Here is a 27600-nt window from a genome sequence, read left to right as displayed (position 1 = left end):
GTACATTAGAAGCCGAATCAAAGAGAAAAGCATTTCGGGTGGTCCAAATGTGCCAGCATCCCCAGTATCTGAAAAAATGGAATAAGATCTTCATATGTAACGGTGGCGGTGTGGGATACTTCGGGCGCACAAAAACCTAATCGAAGGGAGACAATGAAGACCCCACCACCGCGTGCCAGATTCGTGACAAGAGTGACCAGATATTCTTGGCGAGCGGGCAAGAAAGAAACCGATGTCGGGCCGATTCCGCCGAAGTGGTGCAGAAGAAGCAAGTGCCATTCGAGATTCGACGCTTGGAAAGGGCCGAGGCAAGAGGAAGACCACCAATCATTACCTGCCACAGAAAGACCTTGCATTTGAAAGGTGTCTTGTTCTGCCATCCCTCCATCAGCGTTGCCTGCGACCATGACAGTGATTTCTGCAGGCCCCAAACAGCATTAACTTTCACGCCCAACCATTGGTGATCTTTAATGAGAAGATGATACACCTGATTAGTAGAGGCCTTTTCCAGACTCAACCGGCTTGCAAGGTCCCAGTCCTGCCAAGGGCGATCCATAGCCAGGGCAGGAAAGGGTTGCCTACCCTGAAGTTCCGAGGAAAGCTTCCCCCATAGATCACGGTATCCGCGCGGGATCCGGAAAAGTCTCCTAGCAGTCCGAAATGATGCAAGGACATTGCGAGTGGCAAGGGTAGCATCCGCAATCGAAGTCACACCCAAACGGGCCATGCGGTTAAATCTTGGTCTGAGCTTATGTTTATCTTCCCATGAAAGTAATGTGGATACCGCCAACAATTCCAGCTGAAAAGAATTTGTCTGCACGCGGTCCCCTACAGGATGCCAACGGGCCTTTTGGAGCACCACTTTCCAAGAAGTGACCAAATGCACTAACAAAGAGGAAGAGGGACTGGAGAATCGAGCGTCAGCATTAAGGACATGCCACCATGAGGCTCGAAGTCGTGTGTTACCCTGGCGGAGGCCGCTGTCCTCAAGAAAATAACGGGCTATGATGGTCCACGGGTGATGATCCACACACATGGCACGAAACAGAGACCAATGAAGAGCCAGCATATGAGTTTCTGCATCCAAAATAGCTCCACCACCCATGCGCTTAGGGGTACATGCATGTGACCATGAAATCCAAGAAATGCCTGCCTGCAGTGAATCTTTCTTCCATAGCATGAAACGAATGGGATGAGTAAGAGCCTTCAAAGTACTGGGCGTCCATGGCAGTAATGGCAGGAAATACGTCAGCATTGGTAGCATAATTGTCTGAGCCACTTTGAGGCGGACATGGAACGGCCAGGCTTGCGACTTCCAATACATAAACTTCACGGCCAGTTTGTGTGAAATCCACTCCAGCAGGGCCTTTGGCCGTACATCCACCCCCAATGGGTATCCAAGATGCCTGACAATCGAGCCACGAGAAACCACCTGGCCCTGCCAGCCTAATGACTCTAAATCAGGCTCCGTGCAACTGAGAATGGCTGACTTGAAGGCATTGATGCGAAGACCAGAAGCTTGACCAAAGAACGTCCAAACATCTAATGCCTTGCGAATGTTATCCCTGTCCGCCTGCAAAATCATAAAGGAGTCATCAGCCAAGGATTGGCTAATGAAGTGCTGCCCCAAAGGAAGAGATAACCCTGCCAGCTGGGCAGAAGCCGCCATGGAGGATAACATTGAAAGGACCGGGTGAGTCGCCAAGGCAAAGAAGAGAGGACTCAAAGGGCAGCCTTGTCTGAGCGAGCGTGCAAGGAGAAATGGCTCTGTGACCCCACCATTAAGCATAACTCTTGAAGAAGCCTCAGTACTAATGGTGTAGATCAATCGGGACATGCGGATCCCAAAGCCCATAGCAGACATAAGCTCTGCAAGGAAAGACCAGTCCACACAGTCAAACGCCTTTTCCAGGTCCAGTTGAATCAAGACCACTTGCTGATTGGAGTGCCTCGCATAATCAATAGCCATTTGCACATTCAAGATATTGTGCAAAATGTTGCGTCCCTTAATGAAACCATATTGGAGGGGGTGCACAAGAGCTGGAAGGTGCTTGTGAAGCCGATCTGCCAGCACTTTGGAAAAGATTTTATACATCACGCCCATCAACGAAATTGGTCTCCAGTGTTGCAGCTTTGACGGCGAAGGGTCAAAGATATTGTGCAAAATGTTGCGTCCCTTAATGAAACCATATTGGAGGGGGTGCACAAGAGCTGGAAGGTGCTTGTGAAGCCGATCTGCCAGCACTTTGGAAAAGATTTTATACATCACGCCCATCAACGAAATTGGTCTCCAGTGTTGCAGCTTTGACGGCGAAGGGTCCTTGGGGATCAGTTTGATAAGGCCTTCTTTCCATGAAGAAGGCATGACCCCTGTTTCCCAAACCTGCTGGAACATGACCACTAAAGGCTTTACCAACTGCGTGGCTGAGTGCTCAAAAAATTCATTAGTGAGACCATCCCAACCAGGACTTTTATCCTTAGGCAGGTGCAACAACACATCCATAACCTCCTCTTCGCAAATATTCGCCTCCAAAGAGGCTTGCATATCAAACGGAACCTGCTGGTGGACCAGCTGATAGAAGACCGAGCGGGCATGCGTAACCTGGCTAGACGGCAAGGATGAAGAACCAAAAAGATCCATAAAATAATTTCTGCACATATTGATAATGGTCTGCGGATCAGTAACCATGCGACCTTCCGAGTCCTGAAGTCGAGTCATATTTTCGCGAGCCGGAGAAGCATGCAAGGCGCGAAAGAACTTATGAGACTGGCAGGCATTATCTTGCAATGTGTCAGTCAAGTTATGCAGCTTGGCCTGCTGATAAGATTTCAAGCTAAAGACTTGAATAAGATGGGCCAAACGCTGCTCCAGTGACAGCAGAAAATCATCATCTGGGGAATCCAGGAGCAAGGAACAGACCAAGGCCAATAAGTCCTCTGCTGCAAGTCGACGGCGGCGACAAAGAGAGGCAGTGTGAATCCCATACTGCTGAGCAACCCGCTGCACATTAGAGAGCAGGCGTGCAAACGAAGCCAAGCCCTCAGAGGCGAAGTCCAATAAGAACCTCTCAATCAGTTGCTGCATATAATCTTGAAAATTTGGATGCTTCAAATAAGAGGAGTTGAAGCGTAAAGGGAGCTTATCCAGTAACTGCATAAAAGGTGCAACAGATTGTGCCCGCATCTCAAGCTGGAGGGGAAAATGATCCGACAACGCATATTGCTGCAAGACCTTCATCTCCAGCATCTCGGGAAGAAAATCATCCCCCTGCATGATATACATTCTGTCCAATCGCGACCAAGTGGTTGCATATTGCGCAGAATGAAAAGTAAAACCTGAAACAGAAGGGTGAAGCCACGACCAAAGATCTTGCTTAAGTGTGTGCAAAGCAAAGGAGTTCCACACCCGGCTTTCTGGCGTATCCATTACCGAATGCCCTGAGGTGGACTGAGAAGAGTCAACACACATATTGAAATCTCCCATCAAAAACCCTCTGCGGCCAAGTGCCATGGAGCCCTGCAAAGTCAACCATAGATCCCGTCGGGATGCGGGATCATTGGGAGCATAAAAGTCCCAGCAGCCATAAAATCTCGCCTTCAAATAGGACTTCGATTACCAGAAAGCGGCCGTGCACATCATTTTTAACAAGAACAGGCTGGTATTTCTCATGAACAATCATCAGCACGCCCGAATAATGCTTAGCATGTGTCCTTGCATAAAACAGACGAAATCCACGACAATCCACAACCTTTCCTGCCTCACCATGACTTTTGTGCTCCACTGCACATAATACATCCCACTGATTCTCATGCAAGACAGACCACATGGTATGCTGCTTATGGCGAGAGCAAATGCCTCGCACGTTCCACGTGGCAATCTTCATGTATTTTCAAAAAAAGAAAGTCAGGAACGAGGCGCCTGTTGCCTCGATTGCATCTTTTCCGCGAGGGCATCCAGGACACCCTCATCCAGAAAATCAGCCAATACTGCAATTGAATTCGGGTGACCTGCTTTAGAGGTAGAAGGGAAATCCACTACCTTGGGAGCAGGGCGGGGATAACGCCTATCCCAAGGAGTAATCACATTGCCTTTTGCATCAAACGCGAGCTTAGCAGGTGGGCCCTTGGGGCCCTCGGAATAGACTTTCCTTGAAGACGGATTGCGGGGGGCTGACGGGGCCATGGTACGCGCAACCTGCTGTGGGGTGACCATGTCTTTCCTGCGCGTGTACGTGCGCACGGAATCCGGGGAAACATGAGGCCCAGGATCTACCAGGCCTGCATCCAACTTTTTACCTTTTTTTTGTCGTGCCTCAATCCAATCAGAGCTAGGAGAATCCAAAGCTCGGACCTGTTTTTTACCTTTATCCATGACAGTAGGGGGCTGAAGGGTCTCCTGTGTCTGGGCATCAAGCACCATGTCATCCTTGGGCTGCACAACCTGCGCCTCCTCAGAAGACAGTTGCCGTTCCGGGCATTCAGCTACAAAATGCCCTAATTTACCACATGAAAAGCAGTGTCCGGCAAAATTGCCCCATTTCAGGCGAAAATGCAAAGGATGCATGCCCGAGCAATTGAGGTGAAGCCACGCAGGCCTTTTCCTGGCCGTATCCCATAACATGCATAAACGGTTTCGGTTCATAGCCCTGAGGCTGGGGGGAACCAGCACTGTGCCCACAACCGCCATCGCGTCCTTCAACAATGGCCAATATACCGCTGGACAATTTTCCACTTCCACCCACACCGGGCATTCGCGTTGAAGCAGACGCTGGAAGTCAGCCATAGGGCGCCATGGTACCACATGGACCAAGCGGCGGTCAAAGAATAGTGGCAACTTGGACAGTAGCTCAGCTCGATACGATTCCGATTTCAACAGCACCTCATAAAAGCCGCGAGGTCCAAGGAAGATCTCCTCAACATACTCCCCTTGCAATAAGTGGTGCATCCACTGGCGAATATGTGAGAGCACTGGGATCCTGCCGGTGAAAAAAAGTATAACTGCACGGTCATAGAACACTGAGAAGGACCGCAAGACTGATTTTGGGTCCACTGTCGCTTCCAGCACATCATCCGCAGCCGCAGCAGAGAAGGTTTCATTATTATGCTGGACATAATCGCCAAGCAGAGTATTGGCAAAGTCCAGCAAATGCTCCCAGTCTATTTCCTGCAAATCCACAGGTTCGGAGGCAACCTGCGCATAGGAACGGTCCTGAGGACCCATTGGCTCGTCTGAAGTGTGCTTAGAGCGTTTGCCTGCCGGCGGCAGTTCAGAACCCGGAGGCGGCTCCTCCGTGCATGGCGCCATATCCTCCGGCTCCTCTGTATCGGAATCAGGGCCAAGGGCTGCCACCGTCCGGTCGAGAAAATCCATATCCAGGCCAGCCATACCGTTGTCTTCTCTCTTTCGCTCGCTCCCTCACTGTAGCAGCAGGATGTACTGTCTACAGTCTCTGCTCTTCAATAATCTGCTGCCTCCTCGGCACAGATCTGTCCTTGTAAAATGTCTAGCTGCCTGACCCTAAACTGTCGTGTCCCGGCCTGTGCAGGGACGTATTCTGCAAGCACACCCTTTGATCCTGGCGATTCTCTGGTCAGGGCTTCCACGATGCAGCGCAGCACGGTTACAGGTAGACAGTGTGCAGGTCACGTTGGCGCGCCAGGTAGGCAGTGTGCAGGTCACGTTGACGGGCGCCCAGGGCCAGCGCAGGTGACAGCATCCCCGATTCGCTTGCTCTCTCTCTCGCTTTCTCTGCCTGAGCCCTGCGCACAGGGGACCACGCAGAGTTGCACAGGCCTGTGCACGTGATGCTGGTTGCGCAAGCAGGCAGGGGCGCAAATCTGAAGACGAGTCGCTGTAGCGAGCTGAGAGGCGACGCAGACCAGAAGACGATCTGTGGCGAGCAGACAGGCGACAGCGCCCAGGCCTGACAGCGACCACCGACCAGGACCCGCAGGTCAGCCAGGCGACGACTGCGACGAGGCCTGCAGGTCAGGCGGCCGGCAGCAGGGCGGGACGCTCGCGCGGCGACATTCTCTCTCTCCCGCTCTCTCTCTCTCTCTCTCTCTCTCTCTCTCTCTCTCTCTCTCTCTCTCTCTCTCTCTCTCTGTGTAAAGTGGCAGGGCTGCTCTGCCTCAGTGTGCAGAGCTAGATTGCACGTGCAAGAAGAAAATGTCCTGTCGGCAACCTCTGATGTCAGCAAGGACAGAGTCGTGCTGCCGTTACCTCCAGTCTGCCAAACAACACGATCACAAGAAGGTAGGACGCAGGACAAGTTGGTGCGTGCCGGGCACAAACGCAGGTAGCAGAAGACAGGGGCGCAGACTCGAACGCCGGATGCTGGCTCTTGCTGATGCGAAGGAGAAATCAATGGGCCCTGTTCTGTCGCACGCAACCTGTTACCTGTGGCGAGCTGACAGGCGGCTGATAGACGGCTGACACGTGACGGCACCCAGGTCGGAAGGCGACGGCAAAGACCCCCACACGCAGGGCGGACGGGCGACGACGGCGACCAAGACCCGCAGGTCAGACGGTCGACGGAAGGGCGAGGGGCTCAGGCGATGGCATCTTCCCGCTGGCGGCGCATGCTCGCTCTCTCTCTCTTTTTTTCTTTTTTTTTTTTCGTAAAAGGTAATTGTATTAATTACGAAAAGTACAAGATTACTGGATTACAAGATACATGACGACAATCTAAGTCGTCATGTGAAGAGATTCTAAGAACTACAAGTTACAACGTCATGGCAAAGATGCAGCAGAAATTGCCCTATGCCAGGGACGTAAGTCCTCCCTAGAGAGCAAATCAGAATGCCGGAGAAGATCCAACTGCCAATACAAGAGGCCCTTAAGCCTCGCAATATGCCGCTGAATATCATAGGCGGAGTCAAAAAGAAAAGCATTCCTAATGGTCCAGTTATGCCAGCAGCCCCAATATCGAAGAAAATGATACACAAGCTTCATATGTGGCTGTGCAGGCGCAAGGTATTTGGGCTGCCCGAAAACCCAATCAAAGGGGCGCAGGGTGAAGCCAACCACTCCTTGCCAAACAGCCGACAAAAAGAACCAGACTTTCTTTGCGATGGGGCAAGAAATAAATCGGTGGCGGGCGGATTCCACAGCCGTGGTGCAAAAGAAACAGTGGCCATTGGAGATTCGTCGCTTGGAGAGAGCCGAAGCAAGCGGAAGACCACCAATCATCATTCTCCAAAGAAAAACTTTACATTTGAAGGGTGTCTTGTTCAACCAGCCCGCCATCACAGTTTCCCTCCACCATGACCGGGATTTACGTAATCCCCATAAAGCATTCACTTTGGTGACGAGCCATTGATGATCTTTAATCAGAATATGATACACTTGGTTAGCAAAAGCTTTGCTTAAAGTCAGCCGGCCTTGTAGGTCCCAATCCTGCCAGGGATGATCCGAAGCAAGGGTAGGAAAGGGTTGTCTGCTCTGGAGCACCCTCAAAAGCTGTTCCCATAAAGGCCTGTATCCACGAGGGATCCTAAAAAGCCTCCTGGCTGTACGAAAAGATATAAGCACATTGCGACTGGCAAGGGTGGCATCCGCCACTGAAGACAAACCCAAACGGGCCATCCGGTTGAATTGTGGTCTGAGGTCCTGTTTACCTTCCCAAGCAAGTAAACGCGAGATTGCCAGCAACTCCAATTGAAAAGAGTTAGTAGCTAAGCGATCCTCCGCTGGGTGCCACTGAGCCTTCTGGAGGACGTGTTTCCAGGAACACACCAAATGAGTAAGCAATGACGAAGAAGAACTGGAGAACCGCGAATCAGCATTAAGAACATGCCACCAAGAACTCCGGATCTGGGTATTGCCATGTTGAAGCCCCTGGCCCTCAAGGAAATAACGGGCTATATCAACCCATGGATGATGATCCGAGCACATGGCGCGGAAAAGCGACCAACGGAGTGCCTGCATGTGAGTGTGGGCATCTAAAATAGCTCCGCCACCCATGCGTTTGGGGGTGCACGCATGCGACCACGAGATCCAGGAAATACCTGCATGCAATGAGTCTTTCTTCCATAGCATGAAACGAATAGACTGCGTAAGAGCATTGAGAGTCGTAGTAGTCCAGGGCAACAATGGCAAGAAATATGTGAGCATTGGCAACATGATAGTTTGAGCCACTTTGAGGCGGACATGGAAAGGCCAGGCTTGAGATTTCCAATACATAAACTTAGCCACCATTTTCTGTGAAATCCACTGGAGCAGCTGCTTAGGGGGAACATCAACGCCCAAAGGATACCCAAGGTGCCTGACAATGGAGCCACGAGGAACAACCAGACCCTGCCAATCCAAGGACTGCAAATCCGACTCCGTGCAGCTGAGAATGGCTGATTTGAGGGCATTGATGCGAAGGCCGGACGCCTGACCAAAGAGGCTCCAGACATCCAATGCTCTTCGAAGGTTATCCCTATCCGCACGTAAAATCATAAAAGTATCATCCACGAGGGATTGGGTAATGAAGTGCTGTCCTGTAGGAAGTGACAGTCCAGCCAACTGAGAAGAGGCTGCCATATGAGATAACATCGAAAGAACTGGATGTGTTGCAAGGGCAAAAAATAGAGGGCTCAAGGGGCACCCTTGTCTGACAGAGCGGGCAAGGACAAATGGCTCAGTAACACCTCCGTTCAGCATGACCCGCGAAGACGCTGCAGCGCTAATAGTGTATATGAGACGAGACATCCGCGGACCAAAGCCCATAGCAGACATAAGTTCAGCAACGAAAGACCAGTCTAGATAGTCAAAAGCCTTTTCCAGGTCCAGTTGAATCAGTACGACCTCCTGATTGGAATGTCTGGCATAATCAATTGCCAGTTGAGCATTCAATACATTGTGTAGGATATTTCGGCCCTTAATAAAACCATACTGTAGAGGGTGCACAATGGCCGGGAGATGCTTATGGAGCCGATTCGCCATTACTTTGGAGAAGATTTTGTACATTGAACCCATCAAAGAAATTGGGCGCCACTGTGTCAACTTAGATGGGGAAGGAGCTTTTGGAAGCAGTTTAATAAGGCCTTCCTTCCATGAGGAGGGCATGATCCCTGTTTCCCACACCTGCTGGAACAAGGCCTGCAATGGTTTCACCAGTTGGGTAGCAAAAGCTTCAAAGAACTCGTTAGTGAGGCCATCCCACCCCGGACTTTTGTCCTTAGGCAAGTGTAACAAGACGTCCATAACCTCTGCCTCACAAATATCGGACTCCATAGTAGTTTGCATGTCTTGCGGAAGCTGATTGCGGACCTGGTCATAAAAAGCCGAACGGGCCTGAGTAGTTTGGGCCGAAGGTGGAGAGATGGAACCAAGAAGGTCACGGAAATAATTCCTGCACATATGCACAATAGTCTGTGGATCCAGGATAATGTGGCCTTCTGCATCCTCGAGTCTGGTCATATTTTCTCGAGCAGGAGAGGCATGGAGAGCTCGAAAGAACTTATGGGTCTGACATGCACTGTCTTGCAGCGTTTCCGTCAGATGTTGCAGTTTGGCCTGCTGATATGATTTCAACTGGAATGCTTTAATAAGATCAGCCACCCGCATGTCCAGTGCGAGCAGAAATGCATCATCCGAAGTGTCCACCAGCAGAGAACGAACCAAAGCCAGCAGATCCTCCGCTGCCTTGCGACGCTGCCGACAAAGCGAGGCATGATAAATTCCATACTGCCGAGCGACCCGCTGCACATTAGAGAGCAATTTTTCAAAAGACGCAGTGCCCAGAGAAGAGAAATCCAAAACGAATCTGTCAATCAATTGCTGCATATAGCCCTGAAAGAGTGCATGCTTCAGGTAAGATGAGTTGAAGCGCAAAGGGAGTCGGTCCAGAAATCGCTTGAAAGGTGCAATTGGTTGGGCAAGCAGCTCAAGCTGCAGTGGGAAACGGTCTGACAAAGCATATTGCTGCAACACTTTGATGTCGAGCATCTCGGGAAGAAAATCATCATTCTGCATGATATACATACGATCCAGTCGCGACCATGTTGTCGCATACTGGGCCGAATGAAAAGTAAACCCTGTAGAAGACGGGTGTAGCCAGGACCAGAGATCTTGCTTAAGAACAGCAAGAGCCAACTCATGCCACATATGACTTTCGGGCGCGTCCATTACCGAATGCTCCGATGTGGACTGGGAAGAATCCACACACATATTAAAATCCCCCATGAAGAAGCCGCGTCTGGCAAGTGACAAGGAGGTCTGCAAAGTTTGCCAAAGCTCCCGACGAGATGACGAATCATTCGGAGCATAGAGGCCAAGTAACCATAAGATTTCCCCTTCGAATAAAATTTCAATCACCAAAAAGCGGCCATGAACATCATTTTTAATAAGCATAGGCTGATATTTGGCATGTACAATCATGAGCACTCCCGAATAATGCATGGCCTGTGTCCCTGCATAGAACAGTCGAAAGCCATTGCAATCCACTACTTTTCCGGCTTCACCGTGACTCTTGTGCTCAACAGCGCACAGGACATCCCACTGATTTTCATGCAATACTGTCCACATGGCATGTTGCTTGTGGCGAGAACAAATTCCTCGCACATTCCACGTGGCGATTTTCATGTGTAGTTAAAACCAAATCAGGTACGAGGCACAGCTTGCCTCGATTTGACTTTGTCAGCAAGAATGTCCAGGACTCCCTCGTCCAAGAAATCCGCCAACACAGCAAAAGAGTTCGGAGGACCAGATTTGGAAGTAGATGGCATATCTGCTGGCTTGGGGTTGAGTCGGGGGTAATGACGGTCCCACGGGGTAATGACATTACCTCTGGCATCAAATGCCAGCTTAGCAGGGGGACCCTTTGGACGATCTGAATACATTTTTCTGGCGGGCTGATGACGGGGGACAGAGGAAACCATAACAGGAGCAGCGCGCTCGGAAGACAACATTTCCTTCCTGCGCATATATGTACGCGTGGAATCTTGTGAGGAAGTAGGCACAGTATTTTCCATGCCAGCAACAACCCTGTTGCCTTTTTTTGCACGTACTTCCACCCAATCAGTGGCGCGGGAATCCAGACCCGAAACCTGTTGTTTACCTTTGGCCAGAACTTGGTGCTGGTGGATAGCATCCAGCGACGGGCATCACACACCATTTCTTCCGTGGGCGGCGCAGCATGGCCAACATCGGAGGTGTGTTGCTGCTGTGGGCATTCAGCCATAAAATGCCCCAACTGTCCACAGGAAAAGCAATGCCCTGCAAAATTTCCCCATTTCAATCGAAAGTGCAACGGATGCATGCCCGAGCAGTTGAGGCGCAACCAAGCAGGCCTTTTTCTTGCAGTGTCCCATAGCATACACAGGCGGTTGCGATTCACTGCCCGGAGACTGGGAGGGACAAGAACAGTGCCCACCGCGGCCATAGCATCCTTCAACAGTGGCCAATAAACAGCCGGGCAATTTTCCACTTCGACCCACACAGGGCATTCACGTTGCAGCAGACGCTGAAAATCTGCCATTGGGCGCCATGGAACCACATGAACCAACCGGCGTTCAAAAAATAAAGGCAGTTTAGACAGGAGAGCAGCACGGTGCGTCTCTGATTTCAACAAGACCTCAAAAAACCCCCGGGAGCCAACAAAAATCTCTTCAACACATTCCCCTTGTAGCAGACTGTGCAGCCACTGGCGAATACGAGAAAGCAGCGGGATTCGACCAATGAAGAAGAGTATCACAGCGCGATCATAAAATACTGAAAAGGAGCGTAGGACAGTTTTTGGGTCGACGGTGGCGTCCAGAACATCTTCAGGTGCGGAGTCGGAAAAGGCTTCCTGATTATGTTGAACATAATCGCCAAGCAACGTGTTGGCAAATTCCAGCAAATGCTCCCAGTCAACCTCCTGGGAGTCCACAGGATCCGAAGCAACCTGAGCATAGGAACGATCCTGAGGAACGCCTATTTCTTCCGAAGTATGCTTTGTACGTTTGCCCGCAGGCTGAATGTCGGGAGGAGGGGGCATCTCTTCGTTGCACGGAACCATGTCCTCAGGTTCCTCGTCATCAGAATCCGGGCCAAGTGCTGCCACTGTTTGGTCTATGAAATCCAGATCCAAACCAGCCATCGTGTGACAATTTGATCTTGAAGGAGGACTGACCCTGTCTCTCTCCCGCTCTCTCTCTCGCCCGCTGGTCTGGACAGAGGCGCTGTCCCGGGGTGTACTCTGCAAAGACGGCTAATAAAAGCTGAGCTGTACCTGTCACCTTGCAAGGGCAGAAGGGCGAAACAGAGCCTGTCGGTCGCAACGGCAGGACGGGACAGGCTGAGGTGCCGGGTAGGGATCCGTCAGGTCAAGGGACAGGGCGGCAAGGGCGGCCGTGGACAGGGCGTATGAAGCCGAGCGTTAGAGGCGGCTACAGACAGGGCGCCAGGCGTAGAAAGCGTGGGCGGTGGCAGGCATAGGGCGGCAGGAACCTGCACACAGGGCCGAGGCGAACCTGCACAGGCCCGAGGGAAGGCCTCAGGCTGCAGAGAGGGCAGGGAAGCGTGCCCGCAACGGGGACGAACCAGGGCGGACGGGCGCAGAGCCTGCACGACAGCGGGACGGGACAGGACGGGACGGCCGTGAACCAGGGCAGACAGGCGCAAACCAGGGCGCACGGGCGCGGAGCAAGGCGGACGGGCGCAGAGCCCGCAGAAGACAGAGAGGCGAGTCAAGCGACGGAGGCGATGGGCCCGACGACGGAGGACAGGTCGCGCCGCATCCCGTCAGTTCCCGCCATTTCCCCTCTCTCTTTTTTTTTCGTAAAAGGTAATTGTATTAATTACGAAAAAAAGTACAAGATAACTTGATTACAAGATACATGACGCCAATCCAGGCCATCATGTAAAGATGGGCTAAGTGCTACATGTTACAAAGTTATGGCAAGGGGGCAGATGAAATAGCCATAAGCCAGGGACGGAAGTCCTCCCTAGAGAGCAAATCAGAATGCCGGAGAAGATCTAACTGCCAAGACAATACGGGCTTTCCATTTCAACACATGGTTAAGGCTAACCTCCTTCGGGAGCATCTTACCCCATTTCCCCTCTCTCTCTCTCTCTCTCTCTCTCTCTCTCTCTCTCTCTCTCTCTCTCTCTCTCTCTCTCTCTCTCTCTCTCTCTCTCTCTCTCTCTTCGCTCTCTCTCTCTCTCTCTCTCTTTTTCGTAAAAGGTAATTGTATTAATTACGAAAAAAATACAAGATTACTTGATTACAAGAACATGATGACAATCCAAGCCATCATGTGAGGAGGTGCTAAGTACTACAAGTTACAATTTCATGGCAAGGATGCGGAGGAAATTGCCATATGCCAAGGACGGAAGTCCTCCGTAGAGAGCAAGTCAGAACGATGGAGAAGAGCTAACTGCCAATACAAGAGGCCCTTAAGCCTTACAATATGCCGCTGAACATTATGGGCGGAGTCAAACAGAAAAGCATTCCGAATGGTCCAGTTATGCCAACAGCCCCAGTATCGAAGAAAGTGATACATGAGCTTCATATGTGGCTGTGCGGGAGTAGGGTATTTGGGCTGGGCCAAAACCCAATCAAAGGGGCGCAGTGTGATACCAACCACCCCTCGCCAAACGGCCGACAAAAATAACCAGACTTTCTTAGCGACGGGGCAAGAAATAAATCGGTGTCGGGCGGATTCCATAGTAGTGGTGCAAAAGAAACAGGTGCCATTGGAGATTCGTCGCTTGGAGAGAGCCGAAGCAAGCGGAAGACCCCCAATCATCACTCTCCAAAGAAAGACTTTGTATTTAAAGGGTGTCTTGTTGACCCAGCCCTCCATCACAGTTGCCCGCCACCATGATCAGGATTTGCGCAGTCCCCATAAAGCATTCGCTTTAGTAACTAGCCATTCATTATCTTTTATCAGAAGATGATACACTTGATTAGCGGAAGCTTTGCTCAAATGCAGCCGTCCTTGTAGGTCCCAATCCTACCAGGGATGATCCGAAGCAAGAGCAGGAAAGGGTTGTCTGCTCTGGATCACCGTCGAAAGCTGTTCCCATAAAGGCCTATATCCACGAGGGATCCTGAAAAGCCGTCTAGCAGTACGAAACGATATAAGCACATTGCGACTGGCAAGGGTGGCATCCGCAACTGAAGACAAGCCCAAACGTGCCATTCGGTTGAATTGCGGTCTAAGCTCATGTTTACCTTCCCACGAAAGTAAACGCGAGACTGCCAGTAATTCCAATTGAAAAGAGTTAGGAGCCAAGCAATCCTCCGGTGGGTGCCACTGAGCCTTTTGAAGGACGTGTTTCCAGGAAGACACCAAATGAGTGAGCAGCGATGAAGAAGAACTGGAAAACCGCGAATCAGCATTCAGAACGTGCCACCAAGAACTCCGGAGTTGGGTATTGTCATGCCGAAGCCCATGGCCCTCGAGGAAATAACGGGCGATAGCGACCCACGGATGATGATCATCCGAGCACATGGCGCGGAAAAGGGACCAACAAAGTGTCTGCATGTGAGTTTGGGCATCTAAAATAGCTCCGCCACCCATGCGTTTGGGGGTGCATGCATGCGACCAGGAGATCCAGGAAATACTTGCATGCAATGAATCCCTCTTCCATAGCATGAAGCGAATAGACTGAGTGAGAGCATTGAGAGTCGTAGGAGTCCAGGGCAACAATGGCAAGAAATATGTGAGCATTGGCAACATAATAATCTGGGCTACTTTGAGGCGGACATGAAAAGGCCAGGCCTGAGACTTCCAATACATAAACTTGGCTACCATTTTCTGAGAAATCCACTGCAGAAGCTGCTTTGGGGGAACATCAACACCCAAAGGGTATCCAAGATGCCTGACAATGGAACCTCGAGGAACAACCAGACCCTGCCAGTCCAAGGACTGCAAATCCGACTCCGTGCAGCTTAGAATGGCTGATTTGAGCGCATTGATACGAAGGCCTGACGCCTGACCAAAGAGACCCCAAACATCCAATGCTTTTCAATGGTTATCCTTGTCCGCACGCAAAATCATAAAAGTATCATCCGCCAGGGATTGGCTAATGAAGTGTTGTCCTGTAGAAAGCAACAGTCCGGCCAACTGGGAGGAGGCGGCCATATGTGATAACATGGAAAGAACTGGATGTGTCGCAAGGGCAAAGAATAAAGGGCTCAAAGGGCACCCCTGTCGGACAGAACGGGCAAGGACAAATGGCTCAGTAACACCTCCGTTCAGCATGACTCGCGAAGACGCCGCAGCGCTAATGGTGTAGATCAGACGAGACATCCGAGCACCAAAGCCCATAGCAGACATAAGGTCAGCAACGAAAGACCAGTCCAGATAGTCAAAAGCCTTTTCCAGGTCCAGTTGAATCAGTACCATCTCCTGTTTAGAATGCCGGGCATAATCAATGGCCAATTGGGCATTCAAAACATTGTGTAGAATATTTCGGCCCTTAATGAAACCATACTGGAGAGGGTGCACAAGGGCAGGGAGATGCTTATGGAGCCGATTCACCATTACTTTGGAAAAGATTTTGTACATTGAACCCATCAAAGAAATGGGGCGCCACAGTATCAACTTAGATGGCGAAGGAACTTTTGGAAGCAGTTTAATAAGTCCTTGTTTCCATGAGGGAGGCATGATCCCCGTTTCCCACACCTGCTGAAACAAAGCCTACAATGGTTTCGCCAGTTGGGTAGCGAAAGCTTCAAAGAACTCATTGGTGAGACCATCCCAACCCGGGCTTTTATCTTTGGGCAAGTGTAACAAGACATCCATAACCTCTGCTTCACCAATATCTGACTCCAAAGTAGCTTGCATGTCCTGCGGAAGCTGATTGCGGACCAGGTCATAAAAAACCGAACGGGCCTGAGTAATTTGGGGGGAAGGAGGAGAAGCGGAACCGAGAAGGTCTCGGAAATAATTCCTGCACATATGCACAATAGTCTGTGGATCCAGGATAAGGTGGCCTTGTGCATCCTCGAGTCTGGTCATATTCTCTCGAGCAGGAGAGGCATGGAGAGCTCGAAAGAACTTATGGGTCTGACATGCACTATCTTGCAAAGTCTCTGTCAGATGTTGCAATTTGGCCTGCTGATACGATTTCAACTGGAATTCTTTAAGAAGATCAGCCACCCGCATGGCCAGTGCAAGCAGAAATGCATCATCCGGAGTGTCCACCAGCAGGGAGCGAACCAAAACCAGCAGGTCCTCCGCTGCCTGTCGACGGCGCCGACAAAGAGAAGCATGATAGATCCCATATTGCCGAGCAACCCGCTGCACATTAGAGAGCAATCTTTCGAATGACGCAGTGCCCTGAGAGGAAAAGTCTAAGAGGAATTTGTCAAGCAATTGCTGCATATAGCCCTGGAAAATTGTATGCTTTAAGTAGGACAAGTTGAAACGCAAAGGAAGTCTCTCCAGAAATTGCTTGAAAGGGGCAATGGGTTGTGCAAGCAACTCAAACTGCAGAGGGAAATGGTCCGACAAGACATATTGCTGCAACACTTTTATTTCGAGCATCTCAGGCAGAAAATCATCATTCTGCATGATATATATACGGTCCAACCGCGACCATGTTGTGACATACTGGGCCGAATGGAAAGTAAAGCCGGAAGAAGACGGGTGTAGCCAGGACCAAAGATCTTGCTTAAGAACAGCAAGAGCCAACTCTTGCCACATACGACTTTCCGGCGCATCCATGACCGAGTGTTCCGATGTAGACTGGGAAGAATCCACACACATATTGAAATCTCCCATGAAGAAGCCTCGTCTGCCAAGTGACAAGGAAGTCTGCAAAGTCTGCCAAAGCTCCCGGCGAGATAACGAGTCATTCGGAGCATAGAGGCCAAGTAACCATAGGATTTCCCCTTCGAATAAGATTTCAACCACCAGAAAGCGGCCATGAACATCATTTTTGACAAGAACAGGCTGATATTTGGCATGCACAATCATGAGCACACCCGAGTAATGCATAGCCTGTGTTCCTGCATAGAACAAACGAAAGCCATGGCAATCCACAACTTTACCAGCATCACTGTGACTCTTGTGCTCAACAGCACACAGGACATCCCACTGATTCTCATACAATGCAGTCCACATGGCATGTTGCTTGTGGCGAGAACAAATTCCTCGCACATTCCACGTGGCTATTTTCATGTGTATACAAAACACAATCAGGTACGAGGCACCGCTTGCCTCGATTTGACTTTGTCGGCGAGAATATCCAGGACTCCCTCATCCAAGAAATCTGCCAACACCGCAAAAGAGTTCTGAGGACTAGATTTGGAAGTAGACGGCAGATCTGCGTGCTTGGGGTTGGAACGTGGGTAACGACGGTCCCACGGAGTAATAACGTTGCCTCTTGTATCAAAAGTCAGCTGGGCAGGTGGACCCTTTAGGCGATCCGAATACATTTTCCTGGCGGGCTGATGACGGGGAGCTGAAGAAACCATAGCAGGAGCAAAGCGCTCGGAAGACATCATTTCCTTCCTGCGCATATAGGTTCGCATGGAATCTTGTGAGGTAGTAGGCAGAGTACTCTCCATGCCAGCACCAATCCTGTTGCCTTTTTTTTTTTTTTGGACGAACTTCAACCCAATCAGTGGCACGGCAATCCAGACCCGAAACCTGTTGTTTGCCTTTGGCCAAAACTTGGGGCGGGTGGATAGTATCCAACGATGGAGCATCACACACCATATCTTCCATGGGCGGAGCAACATGACCCGTATCTGAAACGTGTTGTTGCTCTAGGCATTCAGCCATAAAGTGCCCCAACTGTCCACAGGAAAAGCAATGGCCTGCAAAATTGCCCCATTTCAAACGAAAGTGTAACGGATGCATACCAGAGCAATTGAGGCGTAACCACGCAGGCCGTTTCCTTGCAGTATCCCATAACATGCACAAGCGGTTGCGATTCACAGCCCTGAGACTGGGAGGGACCAGAACCGTGCCCACAGCGGCCATAGCATCCTTCAATAGCGGCCAATAAACAGCCGGACAATTTTCCACTTCTACCCACACAGGGCATTCACGTTGCAGGAGACGCTGGAAATCTGCCATCGAGCGCCAGGGAACCACATGAACCAACCGACGATCAAAAAACAAAGGCAGTTTAGACAGGAGAGCAGTACGGTGCGTCTCTGTTTTCAAGAGGACCTCAAAAAAACCGCGGGATCCAACAAAAATCTCTTCAACACATTCCCCTTGTAGCAGAGTCTGCAGCCATTGGCGAATACGGGAAAGCAGCGGGATGCGACCAGTGAAGAAGAGTATCACCGCGCGATCATAAAATACCGAAAAGGAGCGCAGGACAGTTTTTGGGTCGACGGTAGCTTCCAGAACATCGTCTGGAGCAGAGTCAGAGAAGGCTTCCTGATTATGTTGAACATATTCACCAAGCAGAGTGTTGGCAAATTCCAACAGATGCTCCCAGTCCACCTCCTGAGCGTCCACAAAATCCGAAGCAACCTGCGCATAGGAACGATCCGGAATAACACCTATCTCTGCCGGGGTATGCTTGGTATGTTTACCCGCAGGCTGGATGTCAGGACCCGGGGGCAATTCTTCAGGGCATGGAACCATATCCTCCGGTTCCTCAGCATCAGAGTCCGGGCCAAGTGCTGCCACCGTTTGGTCTATGAAATCCAGATCCAAACCAGCCATCATGTACGACGAGCTGTTCTCGAAGAAGGACTGACTGACAGTGCAGATCAGTGTCAGCTGCGTTAGAAGGCTGCACCCCTATAAGCTGGTTGCGCAGGACGTCACACGGACAGGTTGCAGGTGTTAAAAGTCTGGCGGGCGAGGGCAGCGTCTCTCTTTCTCTCGCTCTCTCTCTCGCGCCTTCTCAGGCAGAACAGGACAGGCACTGGAGCCGCGGCTTCAGGCGTAGCCTGTCCCAATATCGCGAGTGACAGGGCACAACCCTGACAGTGCATGTGCAAGAGGGCGAACCACAGGGGGGCAGAGGACGTCAGGTCTGGACAGGCGACGAACGAAGGCAGGGGCGGCGACGGTTAACAGGGCTCAGGTCCGACTGTAGGACGGGCGAGGCAGCAACGGCGCAGGGCAGAGGTCGGGCGCGGGCAGAAACCCTACGCGCAGGGCGGGCGAACAAGCGCCAACGAGACAAACGGGCGAACGGGCGCAGGGCAGGGCAGGGCGAACGAGCGAACGGGCGCAGGGCGGACGACGAAACGCGACGGTCAGAGGACCGTCAGTAGCGCGACCGACTCAGGCGACGCCATCGCGAGCTCCCGTTCTCTCTCTCTCTCTCTCTCTCTCTCTCTCTCTCTCTCTCTCTCTCTCTCTCTCTCTCTCTCTCTCTCTCTCTCTCTCTCTCTCTCTCTCTCTCTCTCTCTCTCTCTCTCTCTCTCTCTCTCTCTCTCTCTCTCTCTCTCTCTCTCTCTCTCTCTCTCTCTCTCGCGTGCACGCGCGATGCAGCAAACTCAGGATTCAAGTGGGATTCGGGAATAATCAACATGCCAAAGGATCAAGCATGGAGTCATGTCACAGTGCTTCAAGCTTACGGAGGTGGTGGTGTCTCCAAGCGGTGGCAATGCAATTATTGCAGCATTCAAAGAGGAGGGGCAGCCGCAAGGATCAAAGATCATCTTGCCCATGTGCCCAATAAAGACATTGGTCCATGTGTCCATGTGAACATGTGCCTGCTGATGTTAAGGCTTCCATGGAGCATTGGAGGCTCAGCCGCTTGGCTCTTACAAGTGCATCTAGTACAGGAGAGGGAAACCATGTAGATGATGAAATTTCAGCAACAGGAGGTCCTATAAAGAGGAGTAGAGGAGCTTCAGAGTCTGACACAATAAGTAGTGCACATACAGGGGGTTCTACTGGTGGAGCACGCGGGACACCTCGGGCAACAAAAGGTCATTGCAGGGTGCTCGTATCAAAGCAGGTATTCAAAAGCAAGCCATTGCAAAGGCCACCAGAGAGCTCACTCGATTATTCATTCAATGTGCCATTCCTTTCCATGTCTTGCACACGCCGAGATGGAAATCAGCCATGAGGGCTGTCAGCCGCATTGGATGTGAGTGGGAAGAGCCATCGTATGAGGGTATTCGGACAAGAGAGCTTAAAAATGAGAAAGCTTGCATAGAGGTTTAGTTGCAGCCATCAAAGGCCACTTGGGTGAAGTATGGTTGCACGATCTTGTGTGATGGGTGGTCTGATGTAAGTAGACAAAGTGTCTATAACATTCTAGTCTCCTCTTGCAAGGGGACAATGTTCTCGAGGGCCATTGATGCTTCGGCAGCTGGCAGAGTGGTCACTGGCTCATATATTTGGCAGCATATACACAAGGCAATCATGAAGATAGGGGCAGATAATGCGGTTCAAGTAGTCACAGACAATGGGTCCAATTGCGTTTCCATGGGTTGCATGCTTGAGGCTGAGTTTCCGAAGATAAGGTGGACCCCATGTGCTTCTCATTCTTTAGACTTGCTTATGGAGGACTTAGAGAAGTTAGATTGGGTTGACAGGATTTTTTCAACAGCCAAGTCCATGGTGCATTTTGTCACAAAGCGGCCTAAGGTGCAAAGTATCTACCATTCACACAGTGAGTTAGAGCTACTCAAGCCCTCAAGCACAAGGTTTGCATATATGTTTATTGTTGTGGAGAGGCTTGTGCGAGTGTGCAAGGACTTGATACGCACAGTGGTGTCCCGAGAGTGGTGTGCTTTGGAGGATAGCCAAGATGCAAAACACATATCTTTCTCACGGATGGTAATGGATCAAGGATGGTGGGAGGAGGCTGAAGCCTTAGTGAAATCAATCCAGCCCATCTATTCTGTATTGCACATTACTGATATGGAGGGGAGCACCATGGGGCTACTCTATGAGTACATGGATAAGATTGGAGAGGCCTTGGACAACAATACCTGTCTTCCTCGTAGAAAGTAAGTGATTTTTATGGTTTATGCAAATATGTATTATCATTTATGGTTTGCAAATATATGTTTATCCACCATAGCTTCAATTGCCCATCTTGAATCTAGGATCGAGGAGCTTCGATTTGTATGGCAGACAGGATGGAATTGGTTTCATAAACCAATCCATGCAGTTGCACATGTATTGCATCCCCTATGGCGTAGTGAGGATCAGTCTGTTGATGATGAGCTAGAGAACGATATTTAGGAGTATTTTGAGAAGTGGGCAGACGGAGATTTGCAGATGGTCATGAGTAGTTGCACATGTATTGCATCCCCTATGGCGTAGTGAGGATCAATCTGTTGATGATGAGCTAGAGAACAATATTCAAGAGTACTTTGAGAAGTGGGCAGACGGAGATTTGCAGATGGTTACGAGGCTTGAGGATGAGCTTCTCCTGAAGCAACATCCAAACCACGCTGCAAAACCTTCGGAGCATCATCACATTGAGAGACAAAATGACCCAACTGGCCACATTTGAAATAGTGTCCTGCAAAAGTTCCCCATTTAAGCTCAAAAACCAATGCATGCATTCTTGGTGCCTCAAAATGAAGTTTTCTGGGGTGCGATTTGCGAGTATCCCAAAGAAAGCAAGCTTTGTTCTTGTTTCGGAATACAAGAGGAAGAAGCCGCCAAAAGTGAGAAGGAAAATTAACCACTTCCACCCGGATCGGGCATGCATGCTTAAGAATATCTTGAAATTCCTCCATTTGCCTCCATGGGACAGCATGAACCAATTGACCATCCAAAAACAAAGAGATATGCTGCATTATGCATGCCCAAGCATCAAAAGAGCAAAATAGAATCTCAAAAAACCCTTTAGGGCCATCATAAATCTCCTCCACAAGAGTAATGTATACTTGCCCTAAATCATCATTCTGACTCACATGGTCACTCAATAGCTTGCAACCACCCTCTAAAATGGGGAATCAAAGGAATTCTTCCCATAAAATAAAAGATGGTTGCCCTCTCATGGAAGGCAGTAACAGCAACAGTCACTCAGAAACAGTGGCGCATGTCCTTGCCTATGGATATGCAGATCACGCAGTCTGTAGGTCGATTAGGGTTGCAGCTTGTTGATGGACAAAGCACAGATGGCATGCTAGGGCACAAACAAGATTGTTGGGTCAGAACACAGCACAAACGGTGCTCAGGTCAAGTCATTGACATATCTCCAAGGCTCCATAGCAGCTGGCAGATGCAAACAGGCCACGAACAATCTGCAGGCACCTACCAGGCCAGCGAACAGGGCACAGGCTGTCTCTGGGCAGGAAACAGTGCATTCTATAGATATAAATCCCTAGGCAATAGGGGCAGACTGAGCGGTTCTGCTCTCTCTCTCTCTCTCTCTCTCTCTCTCTCTCTCTCTCTCATTGGATCTCCAACAGCACAGAGCAGCATTGTTACGGGATCGGAGGCAACCCCAGTCACATCCACCCCTCCAGAGAGCAGTTATAGACTTTTTCAGTATAGCTGACCCCCCGGCCACTGCCACCTTAGACACTACATCTCCTACTAACAGGCACCAGCGAGGGACATCATCAGGCGGCATCACAGTGGAAAGAGCTACAGCGTTATGCAGAGCACGACACCCTAGGGTTCTTGCTCGGCAACACATTCATGCTCATATGCGACACATTCGCGTCATGATTGCTTGTCAAAACAAAGATTACCATGTCAAGTCAAGTGAGGGTAGCTTGCAAAGTCTTGGTGGATTCCATACACCAAGAGGGAGATATTCTATACTATTTTCAGTTTCTTAGTTTTTCATTTTCTTCATTTTCCATTTCAATTTATCATGTAGACTTAGACATAGTTTTGTTTTCTTCTCTAATGAGAGATGATGATGCTAGTTGTATTAGTTATGGTCTCATAGGCCATTCTCATAGTTGTCAGGTACGAAAGGTACAATACGGTATGGTACTAAATGGTACCTTAAGATTTTATAAGGTACAATACGATATCGGTACGAAAAAAAAATAACTTAATTATTTTGGACTAAAGATAATAGAATAGATATTTCAAGTCTAAATAGCAATGCTATTAGAGTATATAGGATGAGTACTTGAGGGTAACATGCCAAAACCTAATGTTGCATGGGCAGCATGCGCTACTGCTACCTACAACTTATAACTACATAGATGGGAGTGGATACATCATACATGCATGATCATACAAATAAGAGAAGTGTGGGCTTGAGAGAGAGAAGGTTGAGAGAAATTGTTTGAATCTCAAATAACCTAATCTCATGGGAGAATCATATTAATATAAGGAGCATTTAGCTAGTCCCAAAGTGTAGTTCAAATGGGAAAGATGTATCGTATTGATACGTAAGGTATAGTACCTAAAGTATGGTATAGTATGAAACCTTTCGTACGTGATACTAGTGCAACTATGGCCATTCTGGCCTTCTAGAGACGTTAATCTCTCTCTCTCTCTCTCTCTCTCTCTCTCTCTCTCTCTCTCTCTCGTAATGGGTTGTTTATATTAATTACCAAAAAAAGTACAAGATAATAGGATTACAAAGGGTAGGATGGCTCTAGGCCATCATATAGAAACCAGCTACAATGGACTCAACAAAGACAAAGGGACGAGTGTGCAAGAGGCACCCCGAGACTCATTAGACACACAAGATCAAGAGGGTTGACGAGAATTTGCCGCATGGGCTTGGGTCTTCATTGCCAATGTCTCCAGTACACCATCTTCAAAGAAGTCTCCCAATACTGCAAAAGGATTAGGTCTCTTAGGATCAGCCCTTGAGGAAGAAGGTCGATCTACAATGCAAGAGTTGGAACCTAGGTACTTGTGATTCCACGTGCGAGCTGGTATCGTTATGGCTCTTTGGGGGTTGGGGCTCCTTGTGAGTAGTAGGGATTGAAGCAAGTAACACATCTGGACGATGCAAATAGGTGCAAAGAGCATCCAGTGATGAAGAAGAGCCAATAGGTACTTCAGGCGACCCGAAAGTCTCCTTGGCTTTGCCTTTAGTGCGGCGGGCCTCTGTCCCATTCCTACATCTCTAGATCCAAGGGTGGAGCCAATGGCTCAGGTTTAGACAGGCTGGGGTCAATAATCTGTCACTTGGCAAGATAGGGAGGTGGAGTTTGTTCTTTCTCCATAGACTGGTTCACCATGGTTGTCTTTCTATCGAGACATTCTATGAGGAAGTGACCCAATTGACCATAAGAGAAACAATGCCCTGCAAAAGTACCCCACTTGAGATTAAACCAAAGAGGCTACATACCATTGCAATTAGGGTGCAACCAACTGGGCCTCTTTCTAGTTGTATTCCAAAGCATGCACAACCTGTTTTTGTTGGCTGCCTGTAGACTAGGGGACACCAGCACATGGCCCACAACGGCCATAGCATCCTTGAGGAGGGTCCAATAAACCGCTAGGCAACGCTCCACTCCCACCCATACTGGGCATGGCTGCTTGAGAAAACATTGAAAATCTGCCATCGGGCACCAGGAAACAATATACACCAACTGTTTATCAAAAAAGAGGGGAGAGCAAAGGACAACCTCATAGAAGCTACACGGGCCAATGAAGATCTCCACACCATCAGTTTGGAGAAGCGATACCAACCACTAACAAATCTGAGTGATGACAAGAGTCTAACCTATGAAGAAGAGAATAATACCTTGCTCATGAAAGGCAGAAAAGGAGCAAAGAACCTCTTGAGTATTCACTTGTGCATCCAAAATCTCTTCCTCCGCGCAAGTAAGAATATCTCTACGATTATGTTCAACATATTCCTCCAAAAGAGAGTTAGCAAACTCTAATAGCTGCTCCCAATTTGGCTCTGGCAAATCTGGCGAGGGAGAGGCCACCTGTGCATATGAACATAGTGGAGAATCACCTGAATCAAGGGCCTCTGGAGCAACAGAAAATTATTCATGCTTGCTACATTTGATAGAAAGATGATCATCATGGGGTGAGAAAGCCATCTCATCAGTGCATGGGACCATATATACTTCTTTTGCGCCAGCTTCAACATCCATGGCCGGGTCTCCAACCGCTAGAGGCAAGTCAATTCAGCAGGGCCCTCCAAAGTGCAAGGCCAGGGAACAGTAGAAGACAAGGGCCCAAGGCAAGCAGGAGTAAGGTACCTACACACTATGCAGGAGCCGTTGCCTCCAACAGCCACAAACCAGAATAACAAGAAGGCTGGGAGATTGTAGGTCGTGAGCCACGCTAGTTGTCAGGGTGGCTTCGCTCTGAACAAACAACAAACGACAAGGCAAGTACAGGGTGGCATGAGGCAGCATGGCGCAAGCCCTCTCACGTAGGCAAATAGCAAGGTAGGTGTAAGGTTGGCCATAGTTGTCAGGTACAAAAGGTACAGTACGGTACGGTACGATAAAATATGGTACTAAATGGTACCTTAAGATTTTATAAGGTACGGTACGATATTAGTACGACAAAAAAATAACTTGATTATTTTAGACAAAAGATAATAGAATAGATATTTCAAGTCTAAATAGCAATGCTATTAGAGCATATAAGATGAGTACTTGAGGTTAACATGCCAAAACCTAATGCGGAATGCACAATATGCGCTATTGCTACCTACAACTTATAACTACATAGATGGGAGTAGATACATCATACATGCATGATCATACAAATAAGAGAAGTGTGGACTTGAGAGAGAGAAGGTTGAGAGAATTTGTTTAAATCTCAAATAACCTAATCTCATGGGAGAATCATATTAATATAAGGAGCATTTAGCTTGTCCCAAAGTGCAGTTCGAATGGGAAAGATGCATCCATTAAGTTGGTACCTTATGGTACTAATACATAAGGTACAATACCTAAAGTATGGTATAGTATCAAACCTTTCGTACGTGGTACTAGTGCAACAAGAGAGAGGAAGAGACCACACACACACACACACAGGAGAGGCTTGAGAGAGAGAGGGTGTGAGAAGCTTGAGAGAGAGAGAGAGAGAGAGAGAGAGAGAGAGAGAGAGAGGCTTGGGGGAGAAATAAGAAAGAAAGAAGAAAAGAAAAAAGGAAAAAGAAAAAAAGAAAGTTGTAGACTTAAAGTAGAGTGGCCAAAAAGTGCCCATTTTTTTGTACTAAATCATACGGATATGTACCGTACAGATCAGTCCGTACTACTTATGGAGACAACCCTAAGGTTGGCCAAGGGAAATTCTAGAGAACAACAAGGTAGCAACAAGGTTGCATGAGGCAAGAGGGTGTAGATTGTCTTCCACAAGTAGGAACCCTAAACAACAAGGAACAATAGTCTCCTATAGGCAGAAACCTAGATGATAGGGCCCATGCAAGACGCTCTCTCTCTCTTTTTTTTTCGTAAAAGGTAATTGTATTAATTACGAAAAAAAGTACAAGATAACTTGATTACAAGAAACATGACGCCAATTCCAGGCCATCATGTGAAAAGGGGCTAATTGCTAGGAGTTACAAAGTTATGGCAAGGGGGCAGATGAAATTGCCATAAGCCAGGTACGGAAGTCCTCCCTAGAGAGCAAATCAGAATGTCGGAGAAGATCCAACTGCCAATACAAAAAGCCCTTAAGCCTTGCAATATGTCGCTGAACATTATAGGCGGAGTCAAAGAGAAAAGCATTCCTAATGGTCCAGTTATGCCAACAGCCCCAATATCGGAGAAAATGATACATGAGTTTCATATGTGGCTGTGCAGGAGTGGGGTATTTGGGCTGTCCGAAAACCCAATCAAATGGGCGCAGGGTGAATCCAACCGCTCCTTGCCAAATAGCCGACAAAAAGAACCAGACTTTTTTTGCGATGGGGCAAGAAATAAATCTGTGGCGGGCTGATTCCACAGCAGTGGTCGCTCTCTCTCTCTCTCTCTCTCTCTCTCTCTCTCGTGAAGATAATTGAATTAAGTAGTAAATATTTACATGAGACCATCAGGTCAACATTCTCTCTGTATCTCTTACATTCTATTACATCAGACCATCAGGTCAGCATACTCAATCTCTCTCTCAGTGTCTTTGTAGAAATTTACAAGATGCAAGCAGGCTCTCAAAACAACCTATTACATAACCAATTCTAATAAATGAGACAGAAAGAACAGCTGGAGTAGAGCGAACAATCACCAACTAGGGAGCAGCAATATCTGGAAGAACCAGGTCAGCTAACATCATAGAAGTGATTTGCCATAATACCAATCCACGCACACGAGCCACATACCCATGGATGCTTGATGTCGAATCAAAAATAAAGGTATTGCAAGTACACCATATGTGCCACAGGGCTATCCATCTAAGAAAATGAAATAGGCAGGAACAATCTAAAGACAAAGATGGCATAGAGGACATATTTCCCATAATCCACGAACGAACCGGTATGCGATGCTGGGTCATCGAGAACCACACATGGGAAATGAAATTCCAGATCTGTCGCGCAAGAGGGCAAGAGATAAAGAGGTGAAGCAATGTCTCATCACATGTGATACAGAAAACACAGCGCCCTGCAGAGATCTTTCGGGCACGGAGCACTTCTCCCATTGAAAGACCCCCAATGAGCAGCCTCCACATGAACACTTTACCCTGATACGGAACCTTAGACTTCCAAAGTTGGATAAATCTGTCTCGCCACTTCTTTTTGCTATCCTTGAGATGCCAGAACTTATTAACCTTCCTCGTGACCCATCTTTTAGCTTCCACCATCTCATGATATATCTGATTCGCTGACCTTTTCTGAAAGTCATC

General features: G+C 49.0%; 2 protein-coding genes across 6 annotated transcripts in view; both read left to right on the top strand.

The window, feature by feature from the left end:
- LOC148035097 (FAD-dependent monooxygenase penM-like) overlaps window positions 1–27600 on the top strand; it is a 224714-nt gene that overhangs the window by 166304 nt on the left and 30810 nt on the right. The window lies entirely within an intron of this gene.
- LOC148035098 (uncharacterized) lies at window positions 19795–22251 on the top strand. Its single transcript, XM_087680619.1, has 2 exons — window positions 19795–20864; window positions 20964–22251. Exons 1-2 carry the CDS (start codon window positions 20191–20193, stop codon window positions 21100–21102), a joined length of 813 nt encoding a protein of 270 aa, XP_087536745.1. The 5' UTR covers window positions 19795–20190; the 3' UTR covers window positions 21103–22251.

The sequence above is a fragment of the Lygodium microphyllum genome, chromosome 6, assembly GCF_053477565.2.
Source record: "Lygodium microphyllum isolate KBCC chromosome 6, Lygodium_microphyllum_v1.1.10, whole genome shotgun sequence".
In the NCBI taxonomy this organism is placed as follows: Eukaryota; Viridiplantae; Streptophyta; class Polypodiopsida; order Schizaeales; family Lygodiaceae; genus Lygodium; species Lygodium microphyllum.
Note: the sequence above shows the minus strand (reverse complement) of the source record. Positions and strands in the feature narration are given on the sequence as shown.